This window comes from Oncorhynchus mykiss, chromosome 13 (genome assembly GCF_057628025.1).
Source record: "Oncorhynchus mykiss isolate SJ-2025 chromosome 13, ASM5762802v1, whole genome shotgun sequence".
In the NCBI taxonomy this organism is placed as follows: domain Eukaryota; kingdom Metazoa; phylum Chordata; class Actinopteri; order Salmoniformes; family Salmonidae; genus Oncorhynchus; species Oncorhynchus mykiss.
Window position 1 is genome coordinate 40,830,780 of NC_143034.1, and position 17,477 is coordinate 40,848,256.

The window sequence follows — 17,477 nt, forward strand, 5'->3', positions numbered from 1 at the left end:
ATCTGCCATCCTGCCCCAGACGCACCCTTCGCTACTCCAGGTTCGTCTCCCTGCAGCAGACTAAAAACTATGGGAGATGGTTTTCAGTTGCGCTGCTCCACGGCTGTGACACGCACTTACAGACACTATTAGGGCTGAAGAATCTCTGTCCTCCTTTAAGGCACAGCTCAAGACCTTGCTTTTCAGAAAAGCTTTCAAGGGACGTACCCGGTGTGACAAACGGATGTTCGAAACTCCGTTTTAGACGAGACTGACTTTATTACCAAAATTATTATATTTACACTTTGTATTAAATTTTGACACTATAATAACTTTTTACGACTCATATCGATGCCCGATAGGCTGTTTTAAAAGTGATGCGTTGCTTTTTAAAGGCAGTCGGTCTTTAAGAGGGGTTCTTGCAGATGCAGCAACGCCCCGAATTGCGGGCCGCAATCAGACCCTTCTCCGTGTATCTTGTGATCCGGAGACAACGACTTGTCAAGTGGGTAGTATGGTGGCTGATTTATAATGGTCGGTGCTATCCAGGATCCCCCCCAAGCTTTTATAATTTGAATCAACTGTGCAGTATATAAAAAACGTCCACTCCGGACGTCCAAAGGATCCCCGATTGCACAGACCAATTTAAAAGGATGGACACTTTACTAGCCAATAAGACCGTCTAATGTATGTGCTCTCTCCAATCAGTGTTAGGCCGAGTGAAGAAAACCGAGTGTTTACGGAAATCACCGAAAGACATACGGATATAACTGGGTTTAGTGCGTAGATTTGATAGTGCTCGGGTCTTCTGTGGACAGACGGGTTGGACGTCCAAAATTCGTGCTTAAAGTGAAAGAACTTACCATCCAGTTGGTCTATCAAAGACAGAATATGAAGTGTCTTAAAATATTGTATATAACCATCGCGCTGTTGATAGCGCACAGCTCTGCTATTATAAGGTAAAATATTTTTCTACTGTTTGGGAAACTTTTGAATAACTAAATAAGAATTACTCTTACGCCATCCTGTGAGAATAGGTTATCTCTGGGGTAGTTTAATTTCCTGACATTATGCAATTGTTATTACATGCATGTTTGTTTAGGCACATGTAGTTCAGATTTTGGTGCACACGTAGAACGTTTCCATAACGCTGGCATGTCCATGACATCTAGTTTGCATTGAGGTTAACATAGATTGTACATTAAACCAAGCTGCTCGTAAATGAATGGAGCCATCAGTAGAACACTTGTATAAAACAGGAAGTAGAGCGCACGAGTTCTGCATGATTCGTTAAACAAATTACGACAAAAATGGTCTCTATTTTCCTTATCATACATATTTGCCCTTAGAATTCCCCTCCACAAGACGCGCAGTATGCGCCGCCTGATGAGTGACAATGGGATGAGTTTTGAACAACTCCAGGACATGGCCAAGACCGTTGGTGGTGCAGGAACTAACGTACCAATAAACACTCCGAGCCCGAAAGTGCCAGTTGAGAGACTCACCAACTTCATGGATGTAAGTGGATATTGTCACTAGGCCTGGGTTAACTCTAGCTTGTTCTAGGCTGACTAAAGCAATTATAAGTAAAGCCAGGGTTCTCCAGGAGTTGGGTGTGCAGGCTTTTGTTCCAACCCTTCATAACATGGCCAATCTTCTAATTATGGCCCAGATTGAAGATCATGTGGTTGAATAAAAGCTTGCACATTCAGAATCTCTCCCTATGAGCGAGGAGAAGAGAACTGTAGTATAGACTTAGGCATATGTATTTATCATATGAATGTTGTTTGTATCAAATCTCTCTACAGGCTCAGTACTATGGGGTGATCAGCATAGGCACACCACCCCAGGATTTTACTGTGCTGTTTGACACTGGCTCCTCCAACCTGTGGGTGCCCTCCATTCACTGCTCCTTCCTGGATGTCGCATGCTGTGAGTCAGTCTATTATTGCATTCACTGCACTTTACCATAGCCGCAGGAAGTAGGGGTGCTGGGGGGGGGGGAATTAATGTGTTACTGAGTTACAGTTAATATAAGGAAATCAGTCCATTTAAATTAACAAATTGGTCCCTAATCTATGGATTTCACATCACTGGGAATACAGATATGCGTCTTTTGGTCACAGATGCCTTAAAGGTAGGGGTGTGGATCAGAAAACGAGTCAGTATTTGGTGCTACCACAATTTGCCTCGTGCAGCATCTCCTTCAAATCGAGTTGACCAGGCTGTTGATTGTGGCCTGTGGCATGTTGTCCCACTCCTCTCCAATGGCTGTGTGAAGATGTTGGCGGGAATTGGAACACACTTCTATACATGTCGATCCAGAGCATCCCAAACATGCTCAATGTACTATGCAGGCCATGGAAGAACTGGGAAATGTTCAGCTTCCAGGAATTGTGTACAGATCCTTTCGACATGGGGCCATGCATTATGCTGAAACATGGTGGCGGAGGAATGGCACGACAATGGGCCTCAGGATCTCGTCACAATATCGCTGTGTATTCAAACTGCCATCGATAAAATGCAATTGTGTTCATTGTCCGTAGCTTATGCCTGCCCAGACCATAACCTCACCGCCACCATGGGGCACTCTGTTCACAATGTTGACATCAGCAAACCGCTCACCCACACAATGCCGTACACGCTATCTGCCATCTGCCCGCTACAGTTGGAACTGGGATTAATCTGTGAAGAGCACACTTCTCCAGCATGCAAATTAACATTTGACCAGTGAAGTCGGTTACGATGCCCTGGTGATTACGGCGAGCATTCAGATGAGCTTCCCTGAGATGGTTTCTGACAATTTGCAGGTATTCTTTGTGCAAACCCATAGTTTCATCAGAAAATCCTGGTGGCTGTTCTCAGATGGTGGTTGGTCTCAGACGGTCCTGCAGGTGAAGAAGCTGGATGTGGAGGTCCTTGGCTGGTGTGGTTGTGAAGCTGGTTGGACGGACTGTCAAATTCTTTAAAAGGATGTTGAAGGTGGCTTATGGTAGAGAAAATTAACATTCATTCCTGCAGCCAGCATGCCAATTGTACACTCCCTCAACTTGACATAACTGCACATTTGAGTTGCATTTTGTCCCCATATGCACATATGTAATAATGATGCTGTTTAATCAGCTTTATATGCCACACCTGTCAGGTGGATGGATTATCTTGGCAATGGAGAAATACTCACGAACAGGGATGTAAACAAATTGGTGCCCAAAATCTGAGTTAAATTTGTTTTTTGAGAGTATGGGATATTTTTATTTCAGCTCATGAAACATGGGACCAATACTACATGTTGCGTTTATTTTTGTTCATTATGTATGCATGTATGTGCACTCGAACCACCGCATTTAACCCTGGCAAGGTGACTGGGAATATGGCAGAATATAAACAGTGTAGTTATTCACTCCGCAAAGCAATCAAACAAGCTAAATGTCAGTATAGAGATAAAGTGGAGTTGCAATTCAACGGCTCAAACACGAGACGTATGTGGCAAGGACTACAAAAGGAAAACCAACCACATCGCGAGAAACCAACGTCTTATTTGATGAATGTTGAGGTAATGGCTTGGGATGGGATGTAAACAGCCGTGGCAATGACGGATTATAATTCTCTTAGGAGATATTATGGTCAGCATTTAATTGAGGTACTCTAGATCAGGTGAACAAAAGGACTTGAGTTCCTGTATGTTCCTAGAATTACACCATGAGTCGTTAATCATGAAACGCCCTTCTGCTTCCCGGAGAGATATTTATTCCTGTCTGCGGTGTAGTAAGAATCCTGCTGGCTTTACCAACTCTGACGGAGTATCCCGAGAGAGACATGTTTCAGTGAAACAAAGTATGATACAGGCCCTGATGTCTCTCTGGGAAAAAATCCTTGTTCTCAACTCAACTTTGTTATCCAAAGTTCCAAATATCAGGGAGTAATATACTTGGAAGCGGCGGGTGGTGTGCGCACCTCCTAAGTTGAACCAGCAGGCCGCCTCTCCTCCGCCAGTGACGTTTTGGGTCAGCCTGTGGAATGAGTTAAATTTCTCTGGGGAGAGTGAACAAAGGATCTAATCCAGGGAAGTCGTATTCCTGGTCGTAATGCAGGTAGTTCTGGTGAGTTACCGCCGCTCTAATATCCTATAGCTGAATGTAATGACACACTGAGCTAATAATGTAAAAAAAAAATGTACATAAAAAATACTTAAGTTTCCTAAGAGCTAGCTGCTATGCTGCCGTCTCTGTCAGCGCCATTTGATCAGATTAACTGTTTTGTACATGTTACAAATGCTTGTGAACACTGAAATAGAAATACATTTAGTTGAAAAAAAATTCACATTAGTGCACTGGGCCTTCACTAGTCCTGTATTAGCGGACAATATAGATGTCTACAGTGCAGATTTTTAAAAACAATTTTTGCATCCTGTCGCTGCAGCACCCCACTCCCAAACTACTTCCCGTGGCTATGCACTTCACTCATAACATTATGGTTTTACTACCTGCCGAGTCTCCTATCATATGAGATGGGTGCAAAAGCTAAAGTTGCAAATACCTTGTTTGCTCAGCCATGTTTTGGCATTGGAAGGACATGAAGGACGTGTTTGTTTTGTATGAAAATTAATGCCATTTATCCAGCCTGAGAAAGGTGTGAACTTCATATTGCACCTCTGCTTAGGGCTCCACCATCGTTATAACTCCAAGAAGTCGAGCAGCTACGTTCAGAATGGCACCAAGTTCTCCATCCAGTATGGCAGAGGCAGCTTGTCTGGGTTCATCAGTGGGGACACCGTCTCTGTAAGTGGACTGTTCTGTGTTGTCCATTGTTCCTTTGCATTCCTCTCATTTAAGTGGGCAAATCCACAGCATTTTTGTGTCATTTTACCGCTGTCCATTTTAAGTGATTGAATGTGGAGCATAGTCTGCATACCATTCCTTACTGTGTATTGTCTGTAAACCTCACTGTTTTAGTATTCAATAATAGTCTGCTTTGTACATCACACTTCCTGTTCTTCATTCCATCCTTTTCTCAGTTGGCCGGCATGCAGGTCACTGGTCAACAGTTTGGTGAGGCCATAAAGCAACCTGGCATCACGTTTGCAGTGGCACGCTTTGACGGGGTGCTGGGCATGGGCTACCCTACCATATCTGTCAGAAATATAACCCCTGTGTTTGACACCGCCATGGCTGCCAAGCTGTTGCCTCAGAACATATTTTCCTTCTATATTAGCAGGTTGGTTGGTTTTAGGGGTTTTACCTTTTTGAATACATTCTTACTGAGGGCCCTAGGTCAATGTGTGGTTTGTTGACTGTGATTTGTTTTAAAACTTTTGTCCTGGTCAACTGAAAGGAGTTTCTTGTATTTGAACTGGGATATTTTGAGCTCTTGTTATCCTGAAATTCTTTAACTAAATTTGCTGTCATATTTCCTCAAACAAGGAAGTGAAATAGTTAACCTAATTTCAGTTTGTGACAACAAGCACGTTATAGTGTAGAGAATCATTGTACCATCTAAACTGCTGTTGAACTATATTTTCCATTTGACCAAAAATATTGTATTTTCAGCTGTTTGATGGTGTACAAAACTGAAAGTAAGATGCAACAATAACTTAATGGAAGCATAGAAATAGTGCACATAACATATCTACTGCTTAGACTTGCTTGCAATGAGAATGACATATCTATAACTCACATTTCTATGTGAATTTGGTTGGGTCACCCAAAAAGTTACATATTGCAGCTTTAAAATGGCTTCCTTTTTATGGGTAAAATCTTTGAACATAAACCACAGGTTAATTCAATTCATTTTCATAACTTGTACAACTTTCTATTCTTGTCGCCACTAGCTTCAATGGGGTTGAGTTACATATTCTGATATTAGATTGATCAAGACCCTCTTCCAGTGCACTAGTAGATTTATCCAATGAACGAATAACTTGTAACCCCTTTGATATCCTGTTCCTTAGAGATCCATCGGCTGCTGTAGGAGGAGAGCTGATGCTGGGAGGCACAGACCCACTGTACTACACTGGAGACCTGCACTATGTCAACGTCACACGCAAGGCCTATTGGCAGATCGAGATGAACAAGTAAGCAACTTGGTTCTCATCTACACAGAGGCTCTATTATAATATCCATACAAGAGAACTGCCCCCTCGTCGAATCCATGAAGTTCAAGGCTGATGGGGTACTGCATGCTGTTTCCAGAAAGCAGGGTTCCCATTATAGTGAATGGAAAAATGGCAATCTTCATGTAAATTTAAATAATCAAAGACAATCATGGTAACAATAATTGCTTCTATTACACCAGATGCATGTCCTTCAACCGATTTTATAAAATCGCACACAAAAGTTATGTCTTGAGTGATCACAGCTAATTGGTGCTCTGCAGTGTGGAAGTGGGCAACCAGTTGACGCTGTGCAAGGCCGGTTGCCAGGCGATTGTTGACACGGGAACATCCCTCATCACCGGGCCTGTAGAGGAGGTCAGGGCGCTGCACAAGGCCATCGGCGCCTTGCCTCTACTGATGGGAGAGGTAGGTTAAATGTCTACCTGTTGTTCTGTCAGTTCCAACCTCTGTTTTAGTTCTCCTGAATGGTCAACAAAAGATCTCAATCATGTTTGGTAAGGCTCTATTTTCTTGTAACCTCCATTGTTTATTTGTATTGTACTGACAGAAGTTAAGTTTTGATTTGTGAAGTACATGCAATTATTTTTAACTTTCACTTCCTCTCAGTATTGGATTGACTGTAAGAAGGTTCCATCTCTCCCCGTCATCGCATTCAACCTAGGAGGGAAGATGTTCAACTTGACTGGAGATGACTATATCCTGAAGGTAAATTACGCCTTCTGATCAGTGTTCACTGTGGCCTGCCTGTAGTCTGTGAAATTTGACATCAATCAGCATGAATTAAACGGTTAATCACAGTTCGCATGCATAGAGATGCGTTTTATTACGTCTAGGAAATGTATCTATTTCATTCTGTGGACATACCTGTAGATGGGTCGAGTAGAGGTTGAAGTGTGACAAATCATTAAAAGCTTCTCCCCTATGTGCTGCAGGAGTCCCAGATGGGTCTAAAAATCTGTCTGTCAGGCTTCATGGCAATGGACATCCCTCCTCCGGCTGGACCGCTGTGGATCCTCGGAGATGTGTTCATTGGACGCTACTACAGCGTGTTTGACAGGGACGCAGACCGCATGGGGTTCGCCCCTGCAAAGTAGAAGGGAGAAAAAACAGCCCCTAGCCAGTTGTGGAGATTTGAAAGGATTTGAGTATAAGAAATATGGTGGGCTTATGAAACCAAGGTGTGCAAGGTGGAACTAGTACCTATTAAATCCCCACAGATCATGCTGAATTAGGAGGAAAAGCACAACTCCAAAGGGGCACCTTTGCTTTGTTCTTGTGGGCCCTTTTTTTGTTCTTTTAAGACCAATAAGTGTTTGTGAGTTCGGTGAATGATTAATAAATAGTTGCAGAACGAGACTGATATGAGCTGCTGTAGGCAGTTCAGCTTGGTGTTTTGTATGAAGACAGTGACGCAACTAGGCAGAAAAGATACACTATCTCCTCTGACAACGCAACCACTTTGTTTTTGGAAAGCAGATTACTGAATGCATGTCTTTACTCAAAATACATTTCCTTTGTAGATGAAGCAGAAGACTGCATGCATATCATTGGTGATTTAACAAAACTTATGTCCAGTGAATTTAACTATGTACCAAGGTCCAGTAATACTATCAAGGGTTGTGAAACAATGTCATGTGTACACACACTTACTCTTGTATGTCAACCACAATGCTTCTGTTATAGTCTAAAAATGTATGCATTACAGCATCAAGTGATTCTAACCGATTGAAATAAGTGCATTTTATTAAATAAAAATCAAGCCTTTTCCAGAATTAACCATCTTTCATTTTTTTTTTTTAGTTTATATGCTTCGGCAGACACCCTTGGAGTTTAAGTGCCCTTAAAGAAGCTATACATGTGTGTTAAGCACAGGGAAGGAAATTGACCCAACTGTCACAATTTAAGAGTAAATCATGACCCCCAACAGCACAAATTATAGTTGAAGTCAGGTCTGCAAACACACATCCTCTATTTATAGAAAGTCCCATGAATTCAGTACATCTGAAGTGAAGCACTTCTTCAGAACACTACTGTGGTTGTGGTGGTAGCATTTCCAAACGCTTTCTGGTTACAAATGTACAATAGTCAACTCTACACAGATTTAGTTGTATATTGCACTACTGTACACCCTTCACTCCTAGTAGAAGACTACCTGTGTGAGACAATATTGTGGTAATTGGGAAGATAGAAAAAAAAATCTGATGTGCAAAGTGATAATTTAGTAATAATTATGCATATTTGCATAAATCTTGAAGGCTTGTGTTTGAACGCTGGACATCTTGGCATGGGATGGTTATAGCTGCCACCTGACCTGGTTTAAATCCCGGTCTGCTGGACATCAACTCGGTCAACACCGGATTAACCCTGGCTGTCTTTCAATGTGGGTTTACCAGAGCCCTTAAATGCACACAGTGTAAAGTTAATGGAATTATCATAAATAATAAGGGAAATGTCTCAACTGAACACTCCTTTGTTCCAATATCCACACTAACATACCAAGAATGAAGCAATGTATAGGGTTGGGCATGCATTCCAAATAAGTGGTATGATGAAGTGGATATGGGAATATAGCCCACATGTCCAGTGCCTTCAGAAAGTTATGAAGTGCCTTCAGTGAAGTTATTAATTACATTGTTTTAAATACCATTGATAAACCGGAGTTTAAAGGCTGCGATAGAAAACTGAGGATGGCTCAACATCGTAGTTACTCCTCAATACTAACCTAAATGACAGAGTGAAAAGAAAAAAGCCTGTACAGAATAAAAATATATAAGGCACTGAATAAAAACTGCAAGAACTTTGGCAAAGAAATCAACTTTATGTCCTGAATACAAAGTGTTATATTTGGGGCAAATCAAACAGCACATCAGAGTACCACTCTTCATATATTCAAGCATGGCGGTGGCTGCATCATGTTATGGGTCTGCTTGTCATCGGCAACGCCTAGGGAGTTTTTTGGGATAAAAATAAATAAAAAAAAGCTAAGCAAAGGCAAAATCCTAGAGGAAAACCTGGTTCAGTATGCTTTCCAACAGACACTGGGAGACACATTCACCTTTCAGCAGAACAATAACCTAAAAAACAAGACCAAAGACAACATTGAATATTCCTGAGTGGCCTAGTTACAGTTGACTTAAAATTGGCTTGAAGATCTATGGCAAGACTTGAAAATGGCTGTCTAGCAACAACCAACTTGACAGAGCTTGAAGAATAAAAAAAAAGTACAGATAAATGTTAAATCCTGGTGTGCAAAGCACTTAGATTTACCTAGAAATACAGCTGTAATCGCTGCAAAGTGATTCTAACATGTATTGACTAAGGGAGTGTGAATACTTACGTAAATTATATATTTCTGTATTTCATTTAATACATTTGCAAAAACATTCTAAAACATGTTTTCACTTTGTCATTTATGAGGTATTGTCTGTAGATGGGTGAGAAATATATATTTAATACATTTTGAATTGAGGCTGTAACACAACAAAATGTGTAAGAAGTCAAGAGGTATGATTGCTTTCTGAAGACACTGTATGACTGAGCAAGAGTTACCTTATACCAGTAGGGGCCACTGAAGCAAGATCAGACCCGAAAGGCAAACACTATGTGCAACTGGAAACAAACTTTTTTTCTCACAGTGACCGACAGAGGTGCTCTGTTTTTGGTAATTTTGCTCTCAGCTTAACATCCCAACTATCACAAAGTTTAATTTGCAAATGCACACCAACCATTTTGTGTTATGAGTAGGAGAAAGTCATGGCATATTTTTCATACAAGGTATGCAACAACCAGTTCTACCTAACAAAGATCTATGAATGAACATATAGGTCAAGCATTTCATCTTAATGTCACAAGACATTTGAAATCATAGACAGTACAAAGATGGTGTATAACAACTCAATGTATGATTAACTTTCTACATTGGTATTCTTACTCATGCAAACGGCAAACCTACCTAGCATTAAAGTATATATTCTTATTTCTCAACCTTCTTTCATTCAACAACTTTGTGGGAGGAGAACTAGGAAACACACAAATCATCCGCAACTTAAATCCCATGAAGATAGAAACCTCTATGTGATTTATACAATAGGCCTTATAGTGGGTGCTTCCACCAATGGAGGCTGCTGAGGGCAGGACGATAATGGTTAGAATGGAGTGAATGGAATCAAAACACATGAATGTGTTTGATAACATTCACTCCATTCCGGCCATTATTGAGCCGTCCTCCCCTCAGCAGCATCCACTGGTTTCTTTTGCAAAGTTTGCTTCAATTTCAGAAATAACTGCAAGTTGAGCTAAATTGAACCAAAATCAAAAACACTCGCTTCAAGAACGACAAAAAAAAAAGAGAAAAAAAAAGTGGGGCAACATGTTCTTTTTTTAACTCAAGAATATCAAGATTACAGTCGTACCACAAGCATTTATTTGCTTTAGGGGCGGCTCACATGGTCAATATTACATTCTATCCATTTACACAGTGGTAGAATAGGCTAAGTGTGACCTGGTCCCATACTGTATGGAGTGTAAGCAACTCTTCTAGCCATGCCAATGCCATACATGACGAGAAGAGTTGGCTACAGCACAAACTGTACGATACCATTCTACAGTACCAGAAGTGCCCTGCAGTAGAAGAACAACCCCTGCCATGTCCCACTCACTGGTCTTGTTTCCTCGTGGACCACAACAGTGCTTAAGACAATTTACCTTGTTAGGGGTGGCAGTACTGACGGTGTCACCAAACTATCGGTCCATTTGAACTGGCATCTCATGTCAGAGTGTAATAAGCACCCTGCCTCAAAGTCTCAGCTAAATAGTAAGCTATATACACTAACGGTCAAACATTTTATAACGCCAACTCATTCAAGGGGTTTTCTTTATTTTTGCTATTTTCTACATTGTAGAATATTAGTGAAGACATCAAAACTATGAAATAACACATATGGAATCATGTAGCAACCAAAACAAGTGTTACACCAAATCAAAATATATTTGATATATTTCCAATTCTTCAAATAGCCACCATTTGCCTTGATGACAGCTTTGGTTAAAAGTTAATTTGTGGAATTGATTTATTTCTTAATGCGTTTGAGCCAATCAGTTGTGTTGTGACAAGGTAGAGGTGGTATACAGAAGATAGCCCTACTTGGTAAAAGACCAATCCATATAAATGGCAAGAACAGCTCAAATAAGCAAAGAGAAATTGCAGTCCGTCATTACTTTAAGACATGAAGGTCAGTCAATAAAGAACATTCCAAGAACTTTTAAAGTTTCTTCCAAGTGCAGTCGCAAAAACCATCAAGCGCTATGATGAAACTGTCTCTCATGAGGACCGCCAGAGGAATGGAAGACCCAGTGTTAACTCTGCTGAAGAGGACAAGTTCATTAGAGTTTACCAGCCTCAGAAATTGCAGCCCAAATAAATGCTTCAGAGTTCAATTAACAGGCACATCTCAACATCAACTGTTCAGATGAGACTGTGTGAATCAGGCCTTCATGGTCAAATTGCTGCAAAGAAACCACTGCTAAAGGACACCAATAAATAAGAAGAGACCGGCTTGGGCCAAGAAACACGAGCAATGGACATTAGACCGGTGGAAATTTGTCCTTTGGTCTGGAGTCCAAATTGGAGATTTTTGGTTCCAACCACAGTGTCTTTGTGAGACGGGGTGTGGGTGAACGGATGATCTCCACATGTGTATTTCCCACCGTAAAGCATGGAGGTGTTATGGTGTGGGGGTGCTTTGCTGGTGACAATGTCTGTGATTTATTTCGAAATCAAGGCACACTTAACCAGTGTGGCTACCACAGCGATACGCCACCCCATCTGATTTGGGCTTAGTGGGACGATCATTAATTTTTCAACAGAACAATGACCTAACACACATCCAGGGTGTGCACGGGCTATTTTATCAAGAATGAGAGTGATGGAGTGCTGCATCAGATGACCTGGCCTCCACAATCACCTCACCTCAACCCAACTGAGATGGTTTGGGATGAGTCGGACCACAGAGTGAAGGAAAAGCAGCCAACAAGTGCTCAGCATATGTGGGAACTCCAAGACTGTTGGAAAAGCATTCCAGGTGAAGCTGGTTGAGAGAATGCCGAGAGTATGCAAAGCTGTCATCAAGGCAAAGCGTAGCTATTTGAAGAATCTCAAATACAAAATGCATTTTGATTTGTTTAACAATTTTTTGTTACTACATGATTCCATGTGTGTTATTTCATAGTTTTGAGAACTTAACTAATATTCTAAAATGTAGAAAATAGTAAAAATAAAGAAAAACCCTTGAATGAGTAGGTGTTCTAAAACTTTTGACCGGTAATGTATGTAGAGACCAATAATGCTAGAGCCGATTATTGAGGCTTGTTCACTCGACTGAAAGATCTCTTTCATGCCCCTGTTAAGACATGATATTAACTCGCATTAGACTAATGTTACCCATCATAATCTCAGTTTGAAAGACCAGCAATCTGAGAATGGAGCTAACAAAATATCTTTCAAATAGACCCCAATTTCCATTCCCACATAAATTATAATTAATAAATATAATATTTTTCAGACATCATTCATTCCAAATTGGTTACATAATATTACGGTAACATAATATTAGCCAATGAAGCAATTCCCAATTCAACAAACACTGAGCCCTAAACCAAGGGATATACTATGAAGCAGGTTCAACTTTGATAAACAACCAGAAATAACTGTAGGTTATTTTGGTTCATTAAGAAAGCTTAACTTAGACCAAGTCCATTTGAAGATCATCTTTCTACATAAAAAAAAGCAATTTTTAGGATATCTAGGCAAGTTAGCTGGCTAACTCCTTGATCATGCTTTGTACCCCTCTGAACAGTACTATTTATAAAACGGCTTACGTGCACCATTATGAAGAGACTGGTTTCATCATCTGAGGTTTAACTGGTATTTGGATGATCCTGTATTTGAATTTAGCAGATATGGCTTGCATGTCAAAAATATGTTGTTAAACATACCCTACCAAAGTGGTTGATTTGGCATTTCTACTTAATCACAAACATAATTACACAAATAAAAAAAGTACAAGAGAAACATATTGATTGATGAAACAGCGACTCCAGACACGTGATGATGACCTAATCACACTGCAACGTGGTCACAGGGGACATGGTCCATGTCTGAAGCACATATGAATTACCTATCATATCCTCTTCTACAGTATGGAATCTATGGAACCTTAGTTAGAATTATATACCATCTGTCCTAAACCCTAGAACCCATGACCAGACTCAGTCAGAATAAGGAGTCCCTCTGGGTCAGAGAGAGAACAGTAGAGGGTATATCCTAGTTCATCCACCTCCACTGGCGTCAGCTCACAGAACAGGTTGACCTTTGGGATCAGGGCACAGGGGAGCCTCCCGGCCTCTAGGTGTCCCACGAGCGAGCGGAGCATCTGCAGAAAGCGGTCAGCCAGCGCCTCCTGGGTCCAGTCGCCCTCCTTCTCACTCAGCAGCAGTATGGCGCTGGTGAGCTGACTGGCCGACAGGCGCGCCAGGGTGGGGTTCAGCTTGCATCACCTTGAGGCAGGCGCAGCGGCAGCCCCCGTCCTCCTGGTCCAGCGCCGCAGGCGCGCAGTCTCCGCCATGCGGAAGCTTTGCCGCCAAAGGTTTTCGTGGCGCTCAGCAGCCAGCCTGTGTGGTTTGGCGATCAGCGAGGCGCCGTCGTCCATCACCAGCAGAGGCAGGAAGTCCACATAAAGATGGCGGTCCGTCTTGTACTGGACCTCCAGGGTGAGCGTCTCCGAGGGAACCACCGGCCGGATCACGTAGTCCAGAACACTGCCGATGGCCGGCCAGTTGATGGAGCCCGCCACCAGCTTCTCGAACACCTCCAAGACAGACTTGGGGGAGAGGTAGCCTCCTACCATGCAGCGGTCCCAGTAGCTGCTGTCTCGGGGGAAGTATTCTAGGTTCTCCCTGCGAATCAGCCAGAAGCCTGGAACATTCATAATGGTGTCCTCACCGGGCACTGACGACCACAGGTTCCTATCCAGGGTCAGAGGGACCATGAGCTGAGCGTGATCTGCTGTCACCACCTGAGAAAGAGTGGGAGAGAGAGAGAGTTGGAGAGAGCAAATAGTGTTATTCTTGTAAACCACAACATTTCAAACCCAGAGACGAGCACAGAGATAAAAAAAAAGCATTGTTTGTGGTCACAACACTCCTAAGCCTGTGAAGTGATATCTATCCTTTATCCCCTTCCCCGGGAGGGATAATACAATTGTCCTACTACTACCCTCTTATTACCTGCAGGTCATCGTAGAGGCTGCCGCTGAGGTACATCTCTCGGAGGGGCATGTCGGGCAGCTTGCCGTGCAGGATGTCCGGGGCGGCCCGGCGGGCTGTGGCCTGCTCCTCAGCGGGAATGGTCACTCGCTCCTGGTAGAACTCCCACAGTTTTTCCTGTAAGGAGAGGCGCATCCTGGCCCGGAGGAGGTCGGACTCTCCTGCAGCGCTACGTCCCCGCCCCGTCGTCCTCCGCATGCAGTCTGAGGGGGATACAGCCACGACAGGCAGAGGTTAGTAATGTGCAGGTATGGGTAAAATAACAATTTAAAAAAAAATCGGCATATACAATGTATATAAGCCCATGTGGGCTGGACATTCTGATAATGCCAGACACTTTAATAATGAAATAAATAAATCAAATATGTTGAAAGGGCATGGGAGGTAAATAAGAACGAAAGAAAGGATATTGGGTGACGACAGGAAATCAAACCCAACTAATGGGAATAAGTACCACGAGAGAGGCTGCTAAACCATTGGGTTTACAAACGACCCTCTCCTACAGAGAGTAACCTACTACTAAAGCCAGGCATACGATACACCATTTCTTAAGTTGAGATCAGACCGTATTGAGAATCCTCACGACCAAGTGGAGAATCTTGTAGTGTGTGACCCCCCCCTGGTTTGTGCCACATTGTTTAGCATGAGCACCAATATGTTGGGAAGACAAAGAAACGACACGAATGACAGTCATTAAATGTGAGAGGCTCAGCAATGTTAGGATTTTGAAAGTTGTGTAGTGTACACCCGGCATAAGAGAACCATCCAAAATACCACAGACTTTGAGGTATTTTTTTTACTTTATAAAATAAATATCTAATGGAGCTCAATAGAAACTAGCCACCTGAGTCTATTTAGTGGGGCTTCTACTAACAAAACTATAGGGTCGTTCCATTCGATTTCAATAGCTTTGGCAGCACCCCTTTAAATTTCAACAAAACTTTCCATACATGTTTGCCCATGGTAGAAGTGGTCAGAAAGGGAATTTTTGGACCTGAATGCCAGAACATTCAGGAGAGAGGTGCCCAAAATGTGATTCATGTTGCATACCCCACCATACCATGGGACATCCACTGCATGTCTCTTTATCTCTTGAAAAGATAAAATGGCTCAGTTTGATATCATTTAAAAGCTTAAACAGGATTGTCAAACTATTTGGTCATTTCTTTAAAACAAAAAAGAAAAGGCCTTTAAAAAAAAAAAAAAAGTTTAACCTTTAACGCCAATTATCAAAAAATGTGTGAACACAGATTTTCACAAATGTTGTAGCTTGGATCCTATTTTACATCTGAGGTTTATGTTGAGACCACCATTGGTTGAGACACAGCATGCACTTGAATACAGAGTGGGTGTAATGTTTTGGCTGATGAATGCACTAAAATGGGAATGACGTCGACATTTCAACTTTCCAATTGGACCACAAAGATGATTGGAGGTGTATGAATATGTCGAAGATAAATACACGACGCAGAGGACGTGAGGTCAAAAGTACTGAAAGTCAATAGGGAATTATCAATGGAAATAGTTGGTTTTCAGTTCAACATCTGTTAGGAATGTCAGTCCTGAACTTATAGCTAGCTACATGTGGCACGTTCTCATTGGTCCAACCTGAGATAGGATACTTGTTATTTGACCATTGGCCCAGTTTTATCGCAAGGAATTCTAATTGGTCAACCACAGGCTAGGGCTGGGTTACAAAAAAATGACATCCTGTCCCTTTGTTCTGTGTAATGAATCATTGGGGAGAATCACTGAGGACAGGGGAGCATGAACATCTACCTCCATGCATGATTCGTCGTCTTTGAATAAGAATAAACCAATTTTCCTCCTAAGCGTCAACATATGTAAAAATGAAAATAAATCTGAGTTTACATGTTTTTAGATCAATTAAATATATTTTTTAATGCAATTTATAATATAGTTTGACAACCCTGTTTTCAAGCTTTTAAATAATTTCAAACTTAACCGTTAATCTTTTCAAGTGATGAATACATGGTCGTCTCATGGTATGGTATGCAAAAATGGGTCAACTTCAAGCATCTCTTTCTCCTGCATGTTTTAGTATTCAGGTCCAAAAAGTAATTTTCTGATCACTTCAACCATGGGCAATACTTGATCTCACATCCTCTACCTTGCCAACACGCATAACCATCCTGCTTGACAATGTACTAACCAGTCGCACCACTGAAAAAGTACCAGTTTGGTAGCGCCATTGGCAACGTTTCACGCTGTGGGGTGAGCTAACGACACGATTGTAACTGTTATATGAGCAATGTTGATTGTTATTCCGCATTACAACTTTGTGTGTGACACCCTAAATACATTAGCGTACCTTACCTGGTTCAAAGGAGTTGGAGGTGGTGGGTAGAGTCTGCAGTGACCTGCTCACTGTTGACTTCATGTCATGGTTAAGTACCCGTTGTGACGAGCCCATCCAGCTGGGCTCCTCCCAGCTCCTTTTCCCTGATGGTTCCATCTTAGTAGGGCTGGTCGGAGCACTTATGGCACGGTCATACATCTGAAAGGAGATTGAATTGAAAAGCTTCTTTGTCCATTAGAATGTTTCCTGAAATGGACATGTCTTCCACTCATGGTTAAAAACAGTGAAATTACCGATGTGGCGATCAGAAGCCAAATAGTGAGAGGTGATCAAATTTAGCCTACAACTGAACTGGCACAAGGGACAAATAACGTACATGATAACATTTACAAGAAAATAATTGCTTAGAGAATGTCCCACTTACTCTTTTGACTGCTAGTGTTGCAATGCCAAGCATGGCAGCTCCTCCGACCCCAAGCACAAGCTTGGCATTAGAGAGCAAAAAGTCAACGGCCGTGCCCATTCCGTTGTCATCCTTCTTTCCTTTACGGTCACCGTTCACTCCCGCCATTCTGTCTTTGTGAATGTAGAGTTAGAAGGGAAAAACTATGAGAGAAGAACAAAGAAAGAACTTATGCAGATGTGAAGAGTCTTGCGTTCTATTACCATAACTCAAGGACAGTGTAACTTTTATTATTAAAAGATGTATTATCATCTTATGAGAGCGATAGGATAGGTGGTCAG

The 17,477-nt window shown here is 41.9% G+C and overlaps 1 protein-coding gene and 1 pseudogene across 2 annotated transcripts; one reads left to right on the forward strand and one right to left on the reverse strand.

The window, feature by feature from the left end:
• Window positions 1–380: 380 nt before the first annotated feature.
• On the forward strand, window positions 381–7,867 carry LOC110486128 (cathepsin D). Its single transcript, XM_021557499.3, has 9 exons — window positions 381–938; window positions 1,329–1,497; window positions 1,788–1,911; window positions 4,639–4,757; window positions 4,994–5,193; window positions 5,927–6,049; window positions 6,352–6,496; window positions 6,698–6,796; window positions 7,024–7,867. Exons 1-9 carry the CDS (start codon window positions 871–873, stop codon window positions 7,183–7,185), a joined length of 1,209 nt encoding a protein of 402 aa, XP_021413174.1. The 5' UTR covers window positions 381–870; the 3' UTR covers window positions 7,186–7,867.
• Window positions 7,868–8,889: 1,022 nt separating this feature from the next.
• Window positions 8,890–17,304, reverse strand: LOC110486129 (mitochondrial dynamics protein MID51-like; annotated as a pseudogene). Its single transcript, XR_016485891.1, has 4 exons — window positions 17,158–17,304; window positions 16,751–16,931; window positions 14,375–14,616; window positions 8,890–14,163 (listed from the first exon to the last, which is right to left on the reverse strand). The product of XR_016485891.1 is annotated as a mitochondrial dynamics protein MID51-like (transcript).
• Window positions 17,305–17,477: the final 173 nt, after the last annotated feature.